The sequence below is a fragment of the Gobio gobio genome (assembly GCF_949357685.1).
Source record: "Gobio gobio genome assembly, chromosome: 18".
NCBI lineage: Eukaryota > Metazoa > Chordata > Actinopteri > Cypriniformes > Gobionidae > Gobio > Gobio gobio.
The window spans coordinates 41,639,778-41,654,236 of NC_137111.1; the positions used below are offsets into that span (position 1 = coordinate 41,639,778).

At 38.1% G+C, this 14,459-nt stretch overlaps 1 protein-coding gene across 2 annotated transcripts in view; it reads left to right on the plus strand.

Moving 5' to 3' along the window:
• Positions 1–6,386, plus strand: part of smoc2 (SPARC related modular calcium binding 2) — a 46,597-nt gene extending 40,211 nt beyond the window's left edge. For both annotated transcript variants that reach the window (XM_079841923.1, XM_079841922.1), the window contains exons 10-13: positions 2,330–2,429; positions 3,287–3,534; positions 5,515–5,552; positions 5,766–6,386. In XM_079841923.1, the coding sequence (XP_079698049.1) occupies positions 2,330–2,429; positions 3,287–3,534; positions 5,515–5,552; positions 5,766–5,789 (410 nt within the window). In that variant the 3' untranslated portion in view covers positions 5,790–6,386. The remainder of the gene's footprint in view (positions 1–2,329; positions 2,430–3,286; positions 3,535–5,514; positions 5,553–5,765) is intronic.
• The last annotated feature ends 8,073 nt before the right edge of the window (positions 6,387–14,459 follow it).

The window sequence follows — 14,459 nt, forward strand, 5'->3', positions numbered from 1 at the left end:
ATAAACACAACAAGGTTGTGGAATTGGACTAGTGAGTTTTCCTGTTTGGCTGATGAAGTTTAATGTCCGACAACCTCTTTAATGCCATTTAGACACTTGTTAGCAACTGCCGTTTTAAAAGACGAGTAAAAGCTTACAAAAATCTCTGCAGACCCATTGACTTCAGGACGATGAAACTAGAAGTGATAAAATGCGAACTCATGTCCAGGTTTTGGCTTACAAAAATATGTCATCCCTACAGCAATCTATTGGAGTGTCTAGCAAATATAGGTATCATTTCAGTATATTTGTATTTTTAACCAAACTGTGCAGCCCTATTAGATAAGACGTTTTAGGCTGTATTTCATTACCTCAAGCAAAGCAGCTCACTCAAAATTGAATCAATTCATATTAAAACTGAACCTGAAGACACATTAAAAATTAAATGTAAAATTCCCAGAGCAAAACGGATTCTCAAAAGGTCAGAAATGTTTGTTACTGAGCGTCTAGACTACACTAAACTTTATGTAGTTTAGAAAAGCGAGAAGAATGTGGTCCCTCGTATGAACAGGTGGGACGGATATTTTACTGTGTCTGGTCTCAGTGAGGAACAGAAAGTCACGCAGATCTTCAGCACGACACTCACTCGCAAACTCTCAGCATTCTGTGCTAGTCTTGTAAACCTGCACATGTTTAAATGTCATTTACTCCTCTTTTCTCTTGTGTGAGGACTGTTTACCTGAACACTTACACACACCTGTTCACAAGGACCTCTTACACCAGAGAATCTGTTGCCCCTGGGCCTGACCATAAACAGCTCAGAATGTGAAGACAAATGCGCGTACACACACACATGCACACACACGCATGCACGCACACACTCTCTCTCCCACACACTTTCCCTTTCTTTATTTTAAAAGACAAATGGATATGAGAAAGAAGGTGTATTGTGTTAAACTCCTTTATCTAAAATAGCAGTTTAGTCGTAATACATGTGCACATAACATACATAACACAAGCAACTGAAATTCGATGGACACAAATTTCCTGAAATAATAATAATAAACTTATTGTACACCAGATTTACTTTAAAATAATGCCACAATCCAATAAAAAACAGCCTTCATTTTCAGTATGGAAAAATGCAATTTCAAATTTTTGTGGTGAATTATGACCTGGACATGTTTCTGACTGGTTTGTGGGTTTCACCCAAACATCCACAGACCACAGTTCCCACACACAGCAGACTTTTACCTGTGACCATAAACCTAAACCCTCTGTTTGATTGGCAGCTGTCATCTTCCTCAGACAGGATAGGGGAGGTCTGATTTTTACGGCAGGGCGGCGAAGAATCTCTGAAGCCATAACATAGTTTAACTCTCCTACTCTCCACCATTTTAAGTGCAGTTGGTGTAAAAACAGTGAAACGTCTGTCAGCTTTACATCTTCTCAATGTTTATTGGGCCACCTATGGCGCCAGCACCCAGAATAGCCACTAGCAAGTGGAGCATGATATGCCAGCAGAACCATATATCATCGTATATCATCAATCATGTTGATTTGGTGCCCAAGAATAATTTCTTAAAATCAATGTTGAAAACAGCTGTGCTGCTTAATACTTTTGTGAAAACCATGATACATTTTGTTCAGGATTCTTTGATGAAGTTCAAAGAACTCATGTATGAAATTACCCATAGCAGATCTATAACAGGTGGAGCTGGAGAAGGTGGAGGGTATCAGAGGCAAACTGCTACAGTAAACATTGACCAAGTATTTCAATGTTGAGTAGCAAGCTCATTGGCGTGTAGTTAACAATAGCTGCATTTCCATTATCCTTCAAATTGAAAATACACCCAAAGGAAACGCGTTAATTTTGCAATTTTTCAGGCAATTTGTGTATGTATAAAACATTTATATTTCGCAAAACTGCAATGGAAAGGCTTTTTTCCCCGCATTTACAGGTCATCTAGTGTCCGTAAAAGTCACATGATCATTCTTTAAAGTGCTGTATTTGGACAGAAGATGCATTGTGCATTGCACAACTCAAAAAAGGTTGATCTGTTCATCCAGAAAATCTGAACCCTCAGTTCCTCTGTGAAATTGTGTACTATAACCTCCCAAAAACACCTCATACGTGGCCGCTCCCAATTATTCAGAATGCTTGGATAACATGTCTACGTCTCCTTCGATTAATAATAATGGCTAGCGCGGTGGCTACGATATAGGCAAACCTACCAACATCCATCGGCATGATTTTTGGAATGACTTTTCGGGAGAGGAAAACTTGAGAGTTGTATGCAGTTATTTTAAAGACAGCTCTTTTCGTAACTCTTGTGTCTCTCCTTTTCAGGATGTCCTGGGGAGAAGAAGACAGAATTCCTGACGAGCGTGTTGGATGCGTTGTCCACGGACATGGTTCATGCAGTAACTGACCCGGCCTCTGCCGGCAGGTAAACAAGAGACTGAGAATTGGCAAATGTATATGTAATGGACCAGTTCATAAAATGAACAAACCCTTCCTCCTGTGTGGTGTACAAATATTTTCTTCATTAGTTCATTAGCTGACTGACTGAAATAATTCCCAGCTTACAAGGAATGTCCTCAGAACGTTCTGACAAGGTTCTTTCAAAGTTATGGACAAATAAATGTTCTTTCAGTAACGTTAAAAGAATGTCTGTTGAAAGTTATCTGGTCTTTAATAATGTTCTCAACACATTAACATAAAAACATTATTTATACATCATTCATGGAATGTTTTTTTTCTGAAACGTTAACTTTGGATGTACGCCTAAATTTTTTTTTTTTTTTTAATGTTACTACTTGTTTCAGAATGTTCCAAGAAACATTAAACAGTAACGTTCCCATAATGTTTGCAAAATGATAAAACGAGAATATTCCCTTAACGTTTGCATAACCAAGCAAAAGGATGCAAAACGTTCTTAGAACATATTTTTGTTAGCCGGGCTGATGCTGCTATTTAGGTCCTTCACTATGGAAACTTAATCAGATATTTTAATACACTGTAAAAAAAAAAATATATATTATGATAAAATATTATGCAACATATGTTTTTACATTGCTTTAACTCATCAAAAAAGTCAAGCAATTTTCCCTTTTCTTACAAGTTGTAAGAACTAATTTTTTAAGTCAGTTTAATGTAATTTAAGTTGAAATTAAGTTGATTGTACTTAAAAATTTAAGAAAGCAACTTTTTTTTACAGTGTACATTGCAAGTTTCACAGACATTTAAAAGCATGTGCATGTAAACATGTTCAGTGTTTGCTTAAATCATTTTTTCTTCATTCAGGATGTTGGAGCCAGACCCCAGTCATACTCTAGAAGAGCGAGTTGTTCACTGGTATTTCAGTCAGCTTGACAAGAATTCCAGCGGCGATATTGGAAAGAAAGAAATCAAACCATTCAAGCGCTTGCTGCGTAAGAAATCCAAACCCAAGAAGTGTGTGAAGAAGTTTGTGGAGTACTGTGACATCAGCAACGATAAGGCCCTGTCTCTACAGGAACTGATGGGATGTCTGGGTGTCACTAAGGAAGAGGGTGAGTCTCATGGATTTCCTCATGGATGACCCAGATATATGGACCTCTACACACCAGAGTTTGCACTGCATCAGAGAGTGCTGAATACTTTGATTTCAAATGGTAGCAGAAAACACAATGGTTTTGCACAAATGTTGAGTGATGCACATTTTAATGCAATTTAAATGCTTCATACACTACGGTTTAAAAGTTTGGGTTCAGTTGAAAGGTTTTGAAAGTCTTTTATGCAAGTATTTATGCTCAACAAGGTTGCACTTATTTGATTAAAATACAGTAAAAAGCAGTAATATTGTGAAAGAGTTTTACAATTATAGACTGGGTTTTCTATTTGTATATATTTTAGAGGTACACTATATAAATTTTGGCCCTCTAGTGCCATTTTGCGGTAGAACATTGTTTTGGTTGTGTTTTGACTCTGCATGTGAATATGACCCTTCACAATATGCTTTACAATGAACTCTGTTAGAGACATATGGCAATTTATTTGTTCAATAAAATATCAGTTGAGTAATAATAATGGCATCTCTGCATCGCTTTTACAAAATCCCTCAGTTCTCGCCATCTCCGAAAAACCAAGCCAATGTTGATTCTTGTTTTATTACAAGATCTGTCGTGTTCTCTATTTGCCAGCAGACTCTCCTCTGTTTTTTTTTTTAAATGGGTGATTCCCCAGAGGTTTGAGTTTAGGGGCCAGATTTACGAACAGCTTGAGCCAACTCAAACCCTCTTATGGCAGTATAAAGCTACTGTCAGGATTTACTAAAGGCACACAGTGAATATTTAGCACTGAAAAGGCATGGACAGGGTTATCTTTGCGGCTGCACTTATTGCATATGCATTTTAGAAATTGGAGTTTCCCTTTCAGATGCAAAATGTATGATTTATGAGGAGATTAACTAAGGTTTGCGCTAGTCAATTTACTGGTATTTGCACAGTTATTTACCACCCCCAAAAAATCTGCTCTTGGTAGATTGTGTTGGTGATTATGGAAATGATCCGGCTGTATCTATGTTCTTTAATTTGAGCGTCATCTTTAGATCACAGGCAGAACCTTCCACTCCCATCTGTGCTTTTTTGGAATTGCGCTCTCGTGCTAATTTGTCCTATTTAGTAAATCTGGCAAATCCTTAGCATGCTAAATTGTGTTGAAATATAAACACTTAAAATTGGCTGACCATAGTGAATCAGTTCCCTCTGCAGGTTCAGAATCTCTCACTTCACCTTATGCCACAAAATATTTTTTTTCTTCCTTGACATTAGATTAAATAGTAATTAGTACACTTTTAACAACTAATAAGAGCTATAATAATATTATTTACTAAGTATACACTAACTTTTGTCTTCCAAGTGCATGTCACGTCACTTGGGCGATCGCTCAAGTTCATGGTGGAAGGACAAAGAGCCAGTTTCCCCAAAATGCTACCTTGGGGTCCCAGCAACATCGTCATTTTCGTAGCTTGTTACAAAATAAAACATCCATGGCATAGGTGTATCGTTACACCCCTAGTATTTTTTGTGAGAGGGTCCATTTGCACAGTCAGAATTTGTGCAAGATCCAATTTGAAAAGAATAATTATTTGAAAACGTAATAATAATAATAATAATAATAATAATAATAATAATAATAATAATAATAATAAAAAAAGTTTTAGTTTTATTTCTTCCTAGAGTTTATTTCTCAGAATGATGACCTTATTTCTATTAGTAAGACTTTTGTTCTTATTTAAACTATATCATTAGAATTATAACCTGTTTTAGAAATCAGTGGATTCACAGAATAAACTCTAGTGCGCAAGCGTTCTAACTATTTTCTCACTGAATGAGGGAAATGAGTATGAGCTCGAAGAGATTGTTCGAAGACTGTGTGGTCGTTTTATTTGAACGATGAGTGTTTGCATTTGTTTAATAACTTTCTCAGAAACAACCCGTATTGCTGTCATGTAACAGGCTTGTAAAACCTTCTCATTGCTTTTTCCTCAGGGGCAAAATCAGGTGAAGGCACAACATCTAGTAAACTGGTGAGTTAATGTAGGTGGCTGTTAACATTCACAACATGCATTCCAGCTTTCTCTCCCACCCCCATTTTTTTTTTAAACCAAGCAGTAGATTGAAACCAATTACCAATATACAAATGGGCAATTGCATTCATAAATAATGACAGCAGGAAGCCATTGCTTTAAAATAGCATTTTCCTCATTCTCTGACTTTAATTTTCACATTTATATTTGCAGAACCTGTCAAAGAAACAAGGCTAAAGTGGCCGCCGCGATTGTTCCCGTTCCCGCCCCCACCAAAATGACAACGGAAACCATAGTCTTTGCACTTTGTACTTTAAAACAATGTAAATTCACTTTGTAGAAAAAAAAAATAAGGTATTTAAACAGACTGCTGAATATGTGAATGATTTAGTTAGCATTTTTATGTCCTTACAAAAACAACAAAAAGAGTAATAATAATTTAACACATACAATGTATGTGTCCTTTGTGAATCTAAAATAAGTATACTTTTCTAAGTTGTACAAGTATTACATGTTGCATTTGTCAAGGCCATCTTTTTTGTTACGTATTTTGTTTGTCTTTTCTTTGACTAATTTCTGGATAGTTTGTAATGCATCTAAACTGATTTTTTTTAGACGTTTTTATACCAAATCCCAACTACTGCCTGAGCTTGGAATTATTACAGATCATAGTCCTGTACCACACATGGAATAGAAGACAGGTAATATTGTTGAAAGTGCTTCATGATGATTAGAAATAAAGAAGTCTTTTATAATATTTTGTATTCTTGTTCATGTAAGAGTGTGTAAGAGTACATTTCTCCACAATCATTAAATCTCCATGCATGAGCTGTGAAAAAAAACCACTTTCACTATAAGTTGATATCTTAAATGACATCTGACAACGAAATTGAGATTCATATGTAAATGCACCATTATTCTGTTTTTCCAACAAGAGCTGCGTTCTTCCATCAGTGACCTCAAACTGACCTCATTCCTTTACCTCCGGGTGTAATTTATGATAAGCAGATCTGGTGCTGGATCTGTGAGATTAGAAGGCGCACTCTCTGGTTTTAACACTGCAGGGAACATAAAGAAGGGGATCAGTTATTGACACTTCAAAGATGCCAAATTCCGGATTTTAAAAAGCCCAGCTACTACCCCAAACCGGCTCCATTATATCCAGTGTTTCCCACTGCTGCAAAAGAGATGGTGTAAGAGACTGAACATGATGACGGGGATTCTGATATTCCCTCCCATATTAATATATATAATAAAACAAATAAATAAATTCATTAATTTTATATGGTAGTTGGGAAAAAATCATGGAAATTTAAATGAATAAACAAAGAAATGTTAACATAACTTTATGACCAGGTGAAGTGAATAACACTGATTATCTCTTCATCACGGCACCTGTTAGTGGGTGGGATATATCAGGCAGCAAGTGAACATTTTATACTCAAAGTTGATGTGTTAGAAGCAGGAAAAATGGGCAAGCGTAAGGATTTGAGCGAGTTTGACAAGGGCCAAAATGTGATGGCTAGATGACTGGGTCAGAGCATCTCCAAAACTGCAGCTCTTGTGGGCTGTTCCTGGTCTGCAGTGGTCAGTCTCTATCAAAAGTGGTCCAAGGAAGGAACAGTGGTGAACCGGCGACAGGGTCATGGATATCTAAGGCTCAATGATGCATTTGGGGAGTGAAGGCTGGCCCGTGTGGTCCGATCAAACAGACGAGCTACTGTAGCTCAAATTGCTCAAGAACTTAATGCTGGTTCTGATAGAAAGGTGTCAGAATACACAGTGAATTACAGTTTGTTGCGTATGGGGCTGCATAGCCGCAGACCAGTCAGGGTGTCTATGCTGACCCCTGTCCACCACCGAAAGCACCAACAGTGGGCATGTGAGCATCAGAACTGGACCACGGAGCAATGGAGGAAGGTGGCCTGGTCTGATGAATCACGTTTTCTTTTACATCACGTGGATGGCTGGGTGCGTGTGTGTGCGTCGCTTACCTGGGGAACACATGGCACCAGGATGCACTATGGGAATAAGGCAAGCCGGCGGAGGCAGTGTGATGCGTTGGGCAATGTTCTGCTGGGAAACCTTGGGTCCTGCCATCCATGTGGATGTTACTATGACATGCACCATCTACCTTAGCATTTTTGCAGACCATGTACACCCTTTCATGGAAACGGTATTGCCTGGTAGCTGTGGCCTCTTTCAGCAGGATAATGCGCCCTGACACAAAGCAAAAATGGTTAAATCCCTATTTATTGCATAATGATCAGAATCAAGTATGACAATACTCCAGCACTAACTGAACATGGTGTCTTATTTGCATAGCTGCTTTCATGTATTTTATTTAGCCAGTAAGATCTGAGCTTTGTGTCTGTGTGTGTGATTGTGTCGACAATGTGTTTCTCATTAATGCAGCACCTGTGATAGACTCTACATTCCCATCCTGCAGTCAATATAGTAATCTTCCAACAATAAACTAAAAAGCGTAAACACATTTACAGCTGGCATAGCAAATTTACTTTCCTGTTAGAACAAAGACCTTATAAGGAAAATATCTAGATAGATAGATCCATCCATCCATCCATCAGGCCTATAAACGTATGTGTGTCAGTATTTGAGATGAAGGTTGAGTGTGTGTGTGTGTGAACAGGTTTGAGGTCAGGTGACCCCTCCAAGCACACCTGTGGCTGTTTTTAAGGCCGGCCGTTTGTTGTGACATACCGGACAAATGCTGTAGTGTCTCTGTCAACATAACCAGCATGACTCTCTCCAACACAGATCAGGTTGCTGTCAGGTGTGTCACACACTCCTCTCTCTCTGTCTTCTTCCTGGGTCATTCTATGGTGAGTTGCAAACCATGTCTGAACAATTGCTCAATAAGGAAAAATAAATAAATAGTGGTGTGTTAATATAATATAGATTATTATTAATATTAACGCTTTTTAATTACTCGGAAATAAAAAATACAGGAAAATGTACTTTTAATATAATATAAAATTATAAATAAGTAAAAAAATTGATGTCATCATTTAGACATTGTTGGCAACCTCATATGATTTAATTTTTTCTGTGAAACACAAAATTATATGTTAGGCAGAATATCCAACCTGTTTGTTTCTATTCATGGAATGTGGGGATTTATTTTGCACCATTTAAAAGCACCATAAAAGTTAATGTCCATTATATTCCATGTCTTCTAAAGTCATACGATATCTTTGCATGAGGATATTTATTATCAGTCATTACTCATTGGTGTTTCCCTGCCTCTCAATAAACATTTGTGATCATTTAAATTTGCCATTGTAATTGGTCATTGGATAACTCAATGGCTCGTGTCTAAAAAGGCAAGTTTTTTTTTTTTAATGATCAAAAGAATGAATGAGATTTTGAGCTCTGGCATAGGGGATGTTTATCAGTGACTTCAGGCTGTATATTGTTTTTCAAATATAGGACAAACATATGAACTGCTTTTTTGTGGCATGGAGATGATAACGGTAAAATGCTGCCAAACGTGCACTACCATTCCAACGTTTTTGAGGTCAGTAAATTTCAAATAAATACTGTTCTTTTGAACTTTCTATTATATATATCTAATACATATAAAATGATAATTTATGAACTCAAATCTCCAATTTTCTCATATTGTTTGTAACAGTTGCAGAATCACTGCACCTATACACTCTTAGAAGAAAAGGTTCTGGAACCATTTAAGGGAATTTTCAGGGGCTTCATATATGGAACCTTTTAGAGATTCACTGTGGGATCACTTTATGGATTTAGTATTAGTTCATTTAATTTGTATTAATTAATTTTTTATTTTAATTACATTTTATGAATTAAATGGCTTGCAAATATACTTTATCACTAGAACATTTTAAAATCAATTCAATTCAAAAAGTATTACGCAATCATTTAAGACATTTCTCCTTATAAAAAAACGTTTTGGCATAAAGTGGTTAAAATGGAGTCAAGAACTCTAGGGTTCTATATAGAGTGTAGCCTCTCTCTCTCTCTCTCTCTCTCTGGTTGTGCGTCAGAAGCTCAGGACTAATGCCCAACTCTTGTCCAGCTCTCTCGGCAGTGGTTCTTTTGTGTGTCTTGGATCGGGTCAGTTCTCCCGACACACACGGCAGGCCTTTGTGTCTGTCCTGCTGTTCCTCATTCCCACACTTTCCACATTCTTCTTTTTCATTTAAATCTTTTTTTCATTCTCAACTGCAAGCCACGCTAAGACTTTGATAGGAGTGGCTGATGTGGAGATGAAGGATGAGTGTTTTGTTATGTGAGAGCATGGCCGCTTTTAAAGGTTGTCACAAAATCTGCTGCATTAAACATTTTTCTGAATGAGATCCTTTGTGATTTAGTCTTTATGAAAATAATTATAATAGTATATACATAACAGATGTATACACATAAGTCCAGTAGTCACACAGCATCATAGACACACAGTGGTTTGTGAGGACGGGGCCCACAGTAGCCCTTTGAGAGTGAGAGGGGCAGATTACTGGGGCAGCTGCTGTCGGTTCTCACGCTAATGCCGTATGATTTGTGGCTTTGCTGCATTTTGCAGATCTAATAATTCTTCAGCTCACCTTATTTAACACCAGAAGGAGAGCAAGATCAGAGGAGCATGAGAATGAAGGAATGGAAGAGAAAGAGAGGGAGGGTTGAGAGAGGACAGTGCAGCGGTTTTCTCAAAGGCGGGACATAGCGAATCAGAGAGAACAGCGTGAAGAAAACGCTCAAATCAAAAGAGATCAAATATATGAAATCTATGATATTGTGGTCCCCTGGCCTCTTCTGTAATGTATCTTGAGCTTGATGATGTAGAAAAATAATTATTGCATGATTTAAAGTATCATTTCTGTGGGGAGTTACACACACACACACACACACACACTCTTAAAAATAAAGGTTCTTTACAGGCATCTATGATTCCATAAAGAACCTTTGACATCCATGGAATATTTCCATTACACAAAGGGTTCTTTATAGCGGAAAAAGGTTATTTTGAATTTATCAAAATGTTCTTCAATCTATGAAAAATTGTTATTTTAAGAACTACTCACTGAAGGGTGAAAACCAAACCAAAATTTTTTCTTCTAATGCTTCCAGTCCTGGAGGGCCATTGTCCTGCAGAGTGTTCTCTGTGTCCTGCGCAGTGCTCACTGTTGATTAGGGTTGGAGCTAAACTCTGCAGGACAGTGGCCCTCCAGGAATGGAAGTGCCCACCCCTGTTCTATGGCATCACTTTGAAAGCTCCCTTTTTGGAACCTTTACTTTTAAGAGTGCAACAAAGTTTAATAATTTAGGGCCCTATCATACACCTGGCGCAATGTGGCGCCAGGCGCGACGCAAGTGTTTTTTGCTAGTTTCAGCCTGATGCAGTTATCATTTTCACATCCAGCACCTAGTTGTTTAAATAGCAAATGAAAACGAGGTGTGTTCAGGCGCATTGTTGGTGCGTTGCTATTTTGAGGCAAATGAAAACGACTGCGCCATTGAACAACAAAAACATGCTCTAAAATCAATAGAGCAGTAATTTTTGTGTTATTTAAAGGGCGTGTTAGTAAGATGTGCCTATAGGTGGGTGCACAACGTGCGTACATTCTGCTTATTACACACAGAGGGACGCGCAGCAGCACACAAACATTTTTAAATATTAAAAATAAAAGGATTCCTCATTCAGTCTTTTCGCTTGCAAATTCCGCCATGTAAATAGCGAATCCGCCATGGTGCAACTGTCTTTTAAAGGGAATGGGACATGATTGGTTTATTGCACGTTACGCCCAAAACACACCCATGATTCATTAAGAGACTAGGTACAACCCTTTTGGACCATGCGCCTGATGCACCAACCATTTGGATTTGGCGGATTCGGACACACGTTAAGTGCACCTGCGCCATGAGCTTTAGACCATGCACTCAGATCTTTAAAATAGGGCCCTTTGTGTGAGTGGTTTGTTCTAATCTTTAACCCTAAATGTGAAAAATATTGATACTCATCTCATCTTAGCATAGGAAAGAAATTCCTCAATCAGTTCTTCAGAATTAGCATGAGAGGTGAGAATGACGCACCATGAATTAAAAGAAACTATACTACGGGGCCGTTGAATGCTTGAATCTGATTGGCTGATGAATGTTCTGAGGTGTGCAATTATTTTCTGGGAAACGCACAGCGAACGTAGTTCCAGGCAGCTCTCTTGACCGCATTACAGTTCCATATCACTTCGCATAGTTAACTGTAATAACGGAAATTACAGGACTAAAAAACAACATGACAGACGATTTTCCTAAAGTAAATTTTAATATTTATATTTTTTCACTAGCGAGGTAATAACAGCGCTTTTTAGAGACGCACAGAGGTAGCCTAATTCACACAAGCTCTCTCTCTCTCTCTGTGTCTCTGTCGCTCTCTTTCTAATAACTTCAATGATAACTCTCAAGCCTCCGTTACCAGCTTTACAATTACGTTTCGGAACTAGCAAAAGAGCCGTTGGATGAGATGCGGAAGAAATAGTCCTACTCACAATAGCGATTTAAGTACAAAAACCAGACGAATCCCTTTAAATATATCATCGGATCGATGTCTTGAGGTGTGGTAACCGTAGTATAAGCGGAATAATTGACTCCGGGCCGTTGAATTATTAGAAAAATAATGCACACCCGAGGTGGTGATGCGGTCATGACGCGAAGCGTATAATTCAACGGCCCGTCGTCAATTATTCCTTACTTAATTGAATTAAAAGAAATGTTAACTGTTACTTAAGTAAAATTACACATTTTATTTAAAATATCTAAACCAAAACTGAAATAAAAAACTAAATAGACATTAAAAAATAAAAACCTGACAAATCATCATAGACCTTATAAAACAATGGATGTACTGTCGTCACCCATAGGTTGTAATTAAATATAATTTAAAGATGAGTTATAAAAAAATTAACTTCCCTTATAGTTGTCATGAAGGCCAAGATTAGCTGTATAGACCAAAACCACTTTTTGTACCAGGCTGTAAACATATTTTTTTCTGCTGTAAAGTTGGGCATTTTAACATGGGGGTCAGTCTATGGAATTGTTCGATTCAAGAGAGAGACCAGACCCATGACCTTGGTATTGCTAAGCTACAGGAATGCTAGTAATTTGTTTGCTGGCCCAAGTCAAAATATCCCACTGTCTCCATGATATTCTGCTCCCTAGATATAGATTAGGGCTCACTCTAATGTCAATATGAAAAATAGTATGAAAACTGAAACAAAAATGGGATTGTTCTGATAATGAAACACCTCAAAGCAAGACCTTTGAAATAAACATCCTGAAGACTTTGATGACTCATTTATTCACACTGACTGAAGGAGCACTGTTTATAGACAACAGTAACTCTAGTAGCAGCATCACTGTTGATAAAGTGTGGCGGTGCTCTAATTAAAAGAGGGAGAGTTTGTGTCTGTTGTGTTCCCAGACGAAGAACAAAGTCTTTCTTGGTGGTCCTGAGGCACATTGACTGATCCAGAGCGCATGGCGGTAAAACACTCCTACCTGTAGTTTACTGCAGCTGTGTGAAGAGGTGTGTGGGAAGAGATTTGGGTCGATCTTCACGCTGAGAGCCATTCCCCAGCAGAGCTTCTTGAAACCATCTCCTCCTTTTGATGTAAGAAAAAGAGAGCTCTTATAAACGTAGGAGGTTTTCTTCAAATAAAACGGTGATGCTTTTAAAAGAAGATTTAAATAAAAACAAGGGAGTGTCAACCAAGATAAACGGCACATAACCCGAGGCCTCCAGCGGTGCATGTGGACATTAAAGTTGATAAGGTAAAGCCGACCCTTGGGGGTCAAAGGGAAAACTATTCGGTCCGATCAAGATATGTCACACTGCGACTGATAAGAACCTTTGGACTAAAGAAAGTGTTGATGGATTTCGAGACGGATCTGCTCCCACTTCAACCCGAGGTCATTTTGTGCTGGAGAGCCTGAGGCCATCTTTAATCTGATATCAAATCTGCTCATGAAGTTTACAGAGAGTATAATTAAACCATCAATACTATCTGATGGCCCAATAGAAATGAGCTTAAATTCACACTAACCCCTCCTTTCCCTTCAAACAGCAGGATAACGAGACTATTCACACAAGAGTCCCAAAAACAAAGAGTCCCATTTCACAGGCTTCTTATCAAGAAAACTCTCCCCCCAAACAATCTGTTATCTTCCCCAATGAGGACCTTGAAATTAAAAGAGAAACCAATTCTGGAAGATCCATAGCTGTTTTATGAGCTTGAAATGGAATAAAGGAAAAATAACTTGAGATGTCTATATCTCTTTCATTCGTATAAATACTAAGACATCTGTGAAAACGTCTACCTGCAAGGTCACGACTCGCTGTGACTTAATTTATCTCCTATTTGTTTGCAATGCAATGCTTGACATTTAGCACAAGCACAGGCAAGCCACGGCATTCCCAACCTTAAATTATGGGCAGAGAAATGTCCTTTCCTCTCTGTTCTTGTTACCATAATAACCGTGTGTTCTTTAGATTGTATTAAGACATTACGGATCAAATAGAGTTCACTCAAGGTGATTTATAGAGTAGGACAGATGCTGATCATCGTTATTGGGGTCTATGGAATACCTAAAGAAAGCAGCCCGTTAGCATTCCCATTCATTTCTATGGCAGTTACTCAGCTGGTGCAGGAACTTCCAGGAGTAGCAGTTTGAAATCTACCACCTTTGCTAATGGGAACATTTTAAGTCAGTCACCTGAGCTGTGTAAATACCATGTGATTAACCGCCCTGGAGCGGCATGAAAATGATGTCATGACAATGCTGATTGGCTGATGACACCACAAGGCTCTGGCAAATCACGTACTGCTATAATGAACTATTGAGATTAAAAGTTTGTGTGTGTACAAT